The sequence below is a fragment of the Myotis daubentonii genome, chromosome 17 (genome assembly GCF_963259705.1).
Source record: "Myotis daubentonii chromosome 17, mMyoDau2.1, whole genome shotgun sequence".
Lineage (NCBI taxonomy): Eukaryota > Metazoa > Chordata > Mammalia > Chiroptera > Vespertilionidae > Myotis > Myotis daubentonii.
In genome coordinates, this window is record NC_081856.1 from 29,347,832 (window position 1) to 29,357,193 (window position 9,362).

General features: G+C 43.6%; 1 protein-coding gene across 3 annotated transcripts in view; it reads right to left on the reverse strand.

The window, feature by feature from the left end:
- The window catches only part of DEPTOR (DEP domain containing MTOR interacting protein), a 129,452-nt gene extending 120,437 nt beyond the window's left edge, over positions 1–9,015 (reverse strand). Inside the window, exon 1 of one of the 3 annotated variants that reach the window (XM_059671816.1) lies at positions 8,775–9,015. In XM_059671816.1, the coding sequence (XP_059527799.1) occupies positions 8,775–8,893 (119 nt within the window). In that variant the 5' untranslated portion in view covers positions 8,894–9,015. The remainder of the gene's footprint in view (positions 1–8,774) is intronic. The other 2 variants (XM_059671818.1, XM_059671819.1) reach the window with 2 other exon arrangements.
- Between the last annotated feature and the right edge of the window lie 347 nt (positions 9,016–9,362).

Sequence of the window (9,362 nt, forward strand, 5' to 3'; positions counted from 1 at the left end):
CAAACTTCACAGATAATAAAAATGCAGCAACTAACCTAAGCCTAATGAAACTAGGACAGCATGAAATGAGACTTTCTTAATGAAAGATTGTACATCAGAATGTTAATTTGTTTACCTTACCTTAAATCAAGATCAGAGTAGCTAATGAGCGTTCTGGGCTAAAACTGGTTCTTCTGAATCCTGCCTGATCTGTCACAAAACACACGGTTCAGTTCTCTGTAGCTGTAATACGTGGTAATTTTGCCACCCAGCGGAGAGCCCCCCCAGAGCTGGATGAACTAAATAAGGCCAAGACCTCAATTGGTGTTGAGCCATGGCTTGGAATCTCTGGGCAAATATCAGAACCAGAATCTGTAGGTCTTAATATTGTGGAAGAACATGCTAAATCTTTCTTTAACATTAAAAAAAAATGATCCTTTCTTTAATATATTTGCAGCAGGATTGAAACAAATAAACAAGCACACAAAAAAAACAAACAGCAATAATAGAACCACAAGTAGCAGCTGAGGCTTAAAAGTGGCAAACTTTGAGCCTTTCCCGATGACACTAGCTGCTAACTATCTCCTCCTCTGCAGCTGCCATGCGCTTCCCCGAGCTGGGGGCCCTGGCATTTGTCCCCTCTTGCCACACCCTAGCACAAGCTGAGGATCTGAAAACTGTACATAGGAAACACTATCTTGTCCCACACTCCCAGTGTGTTTTCTCTCTTCATCTCACTTCTCCTATCCAACCTAAAAAATATTTTCAAATCCACAGGGAAAAAAAAAATGACTCTCTGAAGACCTGAGTAGTTGGTATTCTCTCTGAACTCTTCCAGGATGGCACCATCCCAGACAGCCCTGATGAAAATAGCTCCTATTGCCCCTCCTGGCAGTGCCACTGGGAACAGCTGCTTTGCAAGCATGCTGTCTGACCCACTAAGCCCTCTGTCCCCACCCTGTCTCCAATGTTGTTCTCCAAGTACCTAATAACCCATGAAAACAATCACTGACATAGGCTTCCAAGTTTGGTTAAGGCTGATAAATAGTGGAATAAGGATCTCAGATATGGAGCCCTGCCCTCCTTGGTAGATAATGAGAGGAATAAAGAAAAGTGTGATGACTTTACATAAGAATAAGTGCATATGGGTATAAACAGTCATTTATTGAGCACTTACTGTCTTCCATTTGCATGATGTTTTTTGCAAGAGACAAAGCACTTCCACATGCTCTCTCTCCAGCTAACAAGAATCCACTGTGGGCTTGCTCTGTGCCAGAACTGTGCTCGCTGGCCTCAATTCCAATTTGCAAAACAGAATAGTTAGTCACAGGAGCAGGTATGTATGTTGGAAAAGCCTCTAGTTCAAAGGCAATTCAACACTCTACACCAGACTTCTCTGCATTGACTCCAAATACAGTGACTGTCCATTTTCCAAAGCGCCCCGTCCCCCCCCCAATCCCCCCCGCCCCCGCTTTAATCTGACCAGGCAGTAATTTCCCGACTCCAGAATAGACATTCTCTCCTGTTTAGAAGAATAAGGTGTATTCCTTCCATTTCGATCCTCAGGTTTCAGTGATAGCTCTGGGCAGTAGCTTTCCAGCTATTTCCTGCTATTTCTAGGCAGTTACAGAGTCTGGTAGAGCTGAGCTTTCATATTAAAAGTCACCAGTAGGGGCTGACCCCTAAGACAATCTCTATGCCAGCGGTTCTCAACCTGTGGGTCGCGACCCTTTTGGCGATCAAACGACCCTTTCACAGGGGTCACCTAAGACCATCCTGCATATCAGATATTTACATTACGATTCATAACAGTAGCAACATTACAGTTATGAAATAGCAACAAAAATAATTTTATGGTTGGGTCACAACATGAGGAACTGTATTTAAAGGCCCAGAAGATTGAGAACCACTGCTCTATGCCAACCTAAAGCTCCTAAAGTTCAAAGTGCAGTAAAATGAACTGTTTCTCTTTCTTTCTATTCTGTATGCTCTAAATTCCGCATCTTAGATTTATTTTATTGTAGCTTGGTCTTTGGTTCAATGAGTTGGCTTTTACCTTTTATCTACATACTGCATTAACACATGCAAAGCAAACTCTGAAAAGCAACTCAACATTTATTCAAGGAGTTTCTATGAAAAAGGCACTAGCATGGCTGTAAGAGTCTGGAAAGGCAGTCTGTTATAACAAAAAATCTAACCATCTGAAGGAACTGCAATTTCCTACAACTTAGCTAAAACTCTTTGCTTAGTAAATTGCTTTTAGGGAACCAGCTCTAGTGATTGGATGAGATTGTGGTAGTTAGCATATTTAGACTAGATAGCTCTGCAATAACTGAAATGCTTGAAACATTTTCTCTTAATTAAGCATTCCTCATTACATTCTTAATATTCTTTCCCACTTCACAGCTGGCAAAATAGTGAACTGCAATTTATCTTCCCATTATAATGATTACAAAATGAGAAGGAATATATAGATCAATTAAGTTTTCAAAACCACATGACAAGGAAGACCTGGCTAATAGTGAGTAAAGTGGCCATTCTATTTTGTCAAAACATAAACCCTTCTGGGAACAAATTCTATTTTTCCCAACATAATGGAAAAAAAACACATTTGCCTAGTTGTTTGTTTGCAAGAGTTGTCACAGTAGAATGTGATAGTTGTATAATTCTGTTTTACATCTGTCTTGCCATTACATTTGTAATCCTTTAAATCACTAGTTGAGGACACCATTAAATTGCAGTCTAGCGTGCTGCTTATAAGCAGGGACTCCCAGCTCTATCACTTTCTGGCTGAATAACCTATGGCTAGTTAGTTTAAATGCTCCATTCCTCAGTTTTCTCATCTGTAAAACAATGGTAATAAAAGTTGCTAGAAGAATTAAAGATAGATAGATAGATAGATAGATACACAGTTATGAGTCCTTGGCAGGTAATAAATGCCATATAAGTGTTATAGTTATTATCGTGCTTACCATTAGCACAAAAAGAACAGTGATATTGTTGGGCTTCTTTATCTAACTGCTCTATTATAAATCACTTTCTTGTCAAATATCTTCAAGACTAGCTTATAGAATAAACAAGAGGTGGATTTTGGATGTCATACTTAGAACCTTATGATTGCATGGGCAAATTTCCAGAGAAAAGATTTCTACATAAAATATAAAAAAAACTAATGATTTGAAAAGTCATAGTATAAAATCCCACTAATATGAAGGATTTATATATGGTTTTCAAATTAAGAATGTTCTGAGAAGGTTTTCTTAACTATTTGTGGTAACTTTGTTTTGTATCAAGAATAATACTGTAAAAATATATATGTAAAATGTCAGTCCCTTCTGGTGTGGTAATAATGCATTACTGAATTAATGATAAATATCACTGCATTCTTTGGCCAATCAAAAAAGAAAGCAAAAAGGTTATTTAACAAGTTTAAATATTTTAGCTTTCATCACTCTAATGTGTTACCCAAATGCATTTTTGTAATAGTTTCATTGAGATATAATTTACATACCACACACTCCATCAATTTAATGTGATATTTCGATGGTTTTAAGTATATCCACAGTGATGTAAATCATCACCTCAATCAAGTTTAGAACTTTCATCATTCTAAAAAGAAATTCTATTACCCATCAGCAATCATTCTCCATCACCCTCCTACTGCCACAGGAAACCACTTTTTATCTCTATAGATTCACCTCATCTGAAAGTTCCATATAAATGGTATGTGTCCTTTTGTGTCTAAGTCCTTTCATTTAGCATAATGTTTTCAAGGGCCTCCATGTTGTAGCATTATATCAGCACTTTTTTTATTGTCAAACTAGAGGCCTGGTGCACAAATTCATGCACAGATGGTGGGATCAGGGGCAGGGCCGGCTGGGGGGAGGGGGTATGGGCAGTTGGCCTGGGGGCCCCGCCCCCTGATCGAACTCCTGGTGGAACTCCTGGTAGAGGGGACAATTTGCATATTACCCTTTTATTATATTGGACTAGTGGCCTGGTGCATGAAATTTGTGTGTGGAGGGGGGGGTGTCCCTCAGCCCAGCCTGCACCCTCTCCAATCTGGAACCCTTCAGGAGATGTCCAACTGCCGGTTTAGGCCTGATCCCTAAACTGGCAGTCGGACATCCCTCTCGCAATCTGGGACCACTGGCTTCTAACTGCTTACCTGCTTGCAGGCCTGCTCACCCCCAACTGCCCTCCCCTCCTGGCCTGATCGTCCCTAACCACCTCTGCCTCAGCCCTGCCACCATGACTTTGTCCAGAAGGACATCCAGAATGTCTCCCAGAAGGTCTCCCCTGGTCTAATTAGCATATTACCCTTTTATTAGTATAGAAGATATTCCATTGAGTGAATATACCACACATTGTTTATCCATTCATCAATTGATGGACATTTGAGTTATTTCTATGATTGGCTATTATGTACAACCAGAGGTCTGGTGCACAGGGTAGGGTCCCTCGGCCTGGCCTGCCTCCTCTCGCAATCTGGGACCCCTTGGGATGTTCGAATAGCCGGTTTTGGCCCAATCCCACAGGCCTGCTCCAAACAGGAGGAGCCTGATCCCTGCAGGCCCAATCTCCACAGGCCCCATCCCTGCAGGCCCAATCCAGACAGGAGAGAGCCCAATCCTATGCATTGAGCCTCTGTCCCCTGGTGGTCAGTGCGCGTCATAGCGATCAGTCAACTGGTCATTCGGTCACTTAGGCTTTTACATATATAAATGCTGCTGTGAAAATTTGTTTACAAATTTTTATGCAGACATACATTTTCATTTCTCTTGAATATATATATATATATATATATATATATATATATATATATATATATATGAGTAAAACTGCTGAGTCATGTTATAACTCCATGTTTAATCTTTAAGAAAATTCCAGGCTATTTTTCAAAGTGGTTGCATCATTTTACCTTTCCACCAGCACTGTACAAGGGTTCCAATTTCCCCATATCCTTGCCAACACTTATTATTATGTGTTTTTGTGTTTTTTTATTATCGCCATCCTGGCAATGTGAAGTGGTATCCAAATGCATTTTTTAGATGTAAAAACATGAAAATACATTGGGTGAGGAAGACAGCATTTTAGACAAGGGGAAGCATGAAGAGATTAGGAAAAGAAGCCCTCAGTCAGGCTGGGAAAGGAAGCAGGAAATGATTTTAAGTCTGTTACTTGATTGCATGTCCTCAGGCAATCACCTGCTCTATCCAAAGGGTCAGGAGTGTGGACAGTCCTCATTTCACCTATGGAGCTTACAATAATCATAACAACTAATCAGTGTATTGATTTATTTCGCTATGTTCCTTTCCATGTTATATTCCATTGGATCCAATACCACAAACCTTATATGGGAGGATATCATTATTCCCATTCTTCAGGTAAGAGAACTAAGACTCAGAATGCCTAATTGACTTGTCCCCCAGAAAGGTAATTAAAAATAATATGTACATACATACATAAATATTAAATAAATAAAACTCACAGAGCTGGGCCTGGAAGCCAACTTTTTATTGACTTCAGAGAGAAAGGAAGAGAAACATTGATGTGAAAAACATAGATCAGTTGCCTCCCACATGTGCCCAACCAGGGATCGAACCCACAAATTGGGCATGTGCTCTGACTAGGCATCAAATCCACCACCTTCTCTTTTAGAGAATGATGCTCCAACCGAGCCACACTGGCCAGGGAGGAAACCAATTATTGTATTTCAAATCCCAATCCTTAGTTTCCTCTTTTCTTATCATCTTCATTTACCTCATCTTTGGTGACGCAGAAAGTAATAAATAAGCAAAAAGGCAAAGAAGAATTTGTGTATGTGTGAAGCAATTTGAGGTTGGAAAGCTGCACATCCCAAAGTCCCCACAATCAGACGGTGAGAGAGCAGCCAGGGGCGTAACACCAAGTGTGACAGTGACAGCAAGGATGGCTGCATGCCCACTCCTTTATGAGGCAAGAAGCCAGGGCCAAAGGCCACTTAAATCCCTAAATTCTGGATTTCAGAGAGGAAGGGAGAGGGAGAGATAAAAACATCAATGATAACAGAGAACCATTGATCGGCTGCCTCCTGCACGCCCCACACTGGGGATTGAGCCGGAAACCCTGGCATGTGCCCTGACCAGGAACTGAACCGTGACCTCCTGGTTCATAGGTCCATGCTCAACCACTGAGCCATGCCAGCTGGGCTGGATATTATATTAACTGTATTTACAGTAGTATATTTAATTACACACACTCGTCATTCAAATATTTATTGAGTAATTATTATGTTCCAGGCACAGTGCTAAGATGAGATTTTAAAAAGCAATGACTATAGGCCTGGTCAGGTGGCTCAGTTGGTTGGAACGTTATCCCATACACCAAAAGGTTGCAGGACAATTCCAGGGCAGGGCACATACCTAGGTTGAGGTTCCATGCCCAGTCAGGGCGCATACAGGAGGCAACCTATGGATGTTTCTCTCTCACATTGATGTTTATCTCTCTCTTTTGCTCTCTCTCTCCACCCACTTCCACTTGCTCTAAAAAAAAAAAAAAAAATCAATGAAAATATATCTTCAGGTGAGATTTTTGAAAAAGCAGTGACTATAAATAGCTAACATTTACTAAGCCTTTTATATATAGCATCTCATTTAATCCCCACAAAATTCTTGCAAAAGGAATGGAAATTGAGGCATGGAGAAGTGAAGTACATTGTCCCAAAGTCACTAGTAAAAGGCAGAGGCAGAATAGGAGCCTAGGCAGCCTGTTTCTATACCTGCGATCTTCACCACCACCCAGTCCTCCCTGCCAGACCTTGTTCCGCTGGAAGTCACATGTGGTGACACACAGGGACTAATAATACTAATTAATTCCAGCAACCATTTGTTGAATGTTCATTAATACTTGGAGCCCAGGGGCAAATTCTCACAAGTCCAAGAAGTACTTACCTTCATTACCATTTCAGAGGAGGAAAGAGTTTCAAAGAAGTAAATTATCTTGTCCACGGTTGCAGAGCTATAATAGTTAATGCAGTTCTGGTGCTTACTACATATATACCAGGCACTGTTCTAAGCACTAATTTATCTAATCCCCAAACAGCACTATGAGGTAGGTTCCATTATTACTCATCATTCTTAGTTAAGAAACTGGTCCAGGATCCCACTCTAGTAAGTGGCAAACCCAGGACTCACACTGGCTTAAAGTCATTATCAAAACAAAATGCTGTCTCTTGGCTAAGAAGTAGCAGAGCAAAATTCAAACCCAGTCTAACTCTTGAGTGAGAGAGAACCCTCATCTTCTTACCAACATGCTAAGCATGGCCCTCCTACCTGCTGTAGTATGGAGTGGTGCTAGGGAGGATGGGAGTAAAGAGTTCTGGGGACCCTCCAGAAAGGAGCATTTAAGCTGCATTTTGAAGGTCAAAGTACGTATTGGATGAAGGCAGGCACCATGCAATTTATCATTTTCTTTTCTTTCTTATTTTTTTGCAATTTATTATTTTAAAGGAAAGTATATGTATCCAATTGAGGACTTTAAAAAGACTATGTAGTTTCAGATTGAATTATAAAATCTTTACTGTGTTTTAATTTTTCCAGGAGAAATATTCTTGATGAAGGGAAACAGGATTTTGTTCACTTCGATTTGGCTATACATTAAAAAATCATCAAGGAATAGAAATGGGCAGTTTTTGTAACGTTAAACTCAATTCTGACTTCCAATATTTACTTCCTCAATCTAAGTGCTGCAAGCAGGGTGATTTCCAAACCTTAGGAATCTCTGCAAGATGTTCTCTCCTTCAAATCTGAAACCCAGCATTTAGAAAACCATAAGGAGCCTGGAGATTCAAATCGAGAACTAGAAGGAACCAGTGTGCGCGTCGTTCCCCGGGGGCTAGAGACCGGCAGGCAACTTGTGGCTCAAATGCTGCAGAACCAGGGTTTTTTCCCCAGCAAATTGATTTATGACCCCAAGAAGGGCAGCTGCAGAACCGGTCAGACCATAAGTGCAATTCTCAAACATGCATCCAAGAAGAAGGTCCAGGATGAGATGGGAATGGTAAGGTGGGGTTAGTTCTGGGGGGAAACTGCCTGTCCTGGGTGAGACCCTTCAAATCCTAGTTCTTGCAGCAGCCAGGCCAATGGACTCAGCAGCCCAAAATGTGCGCGCTGGGGGAGTTGACTCGGCAGCAGGGCAGCGGGACAAGGTGCCTCCACGCCCCCTTGCGGACCTAAATGACGGCTGAGGAGGACTTGCCTACTTCAGGATAGGTACAGTCTCTCAAAAATGTTCTCAGTTTAACCCTACACCACCTTTCAAGAGAGTCGCCGTGATCAGCTCCATTTTACAGACGAAATGCTGAGGCTCGGGGAAGTGAAGCAAGACTTGCCAGCAAAAAAAGAAAACCTTAAATGGAGACGATCGTTGGACAGGTTCCTTTTTCCTAGGAGTGAAGAGATGGGACTGGGGCCGCTGGAGGGCCCCACAGTGACCCCTCTGGCTCTCTAGGCGGATTGGGAACCTGCTGTCAACCGGGAGGCCTGGCAGCGCCCAGGAGGCTGGGAAAAGGGAGCGCGCGCAGTGGGCAACAGCGCGTCTGAGGGCGCAGGGCGCACCACCCGCTCGCCTGCGTCCGCCTCTAGAACCCGGCGCCGGTGCCGCAGGGCGCCACGCGGGACGATCCACGCGCCCGCAGCCGCGCCGGAGCCCCACGCGAGTCACAAGCCACGAGCCACGGCGCGTGCGCGCGGGACTGCTGCGGGCACAGGTTGGCACTGCCCCCGCGAGCCCACCGGCACTGCCCCACGCCTTACCGTAGTTGCTCCCCGGTGACCAGGACCTCAGCCATGCGCTCCAGCTCCCTCTGCTGCGCCCCGCCACTCCCGCTGGGGCTGCTGTCGCTGCCGCCGCTGCCCGCGCTGCCGCCCTCCATGCTCGGGGCCGCGTCGCTACCACTGTCTTCGCTGGCCGCCGGGTTTGGGTGTTAAATCAGTCTGCCCTCAGCGAGGCCTCGCCCGCCATATTTGTTAGGGGCAATCCCGTTGCTCACGCGCGATTGGCTGGAAAGGGAATCCCTGTGGGCAGGCTGAGGTGCTAGGCAAGTCTGTTCCTGGAACTCCAGCTTGGGGGCGTGGCCGGAGCCCCGCGTGGTCGGGGGGCGTGGTCGAGGGAGGAAAATATAAACATCTAGGCGGGTCACCGCTGGTGCGTTTTGTGCGCTGGTGAAGGCTGAATTAGGTGAGCTTCTGCTGTGGGACCCCGAGGACAGGCTGGGAGGTTACTAAACAAGTGTGAAGGTATTTTGACTATATTTTTGCCCCAAATTGCTAAAAAGTTAAAAAAAAATAACAGTATAGCTAAACAGTGAACGATAAAGAATCTACAGGTCACTGCAGGGCATG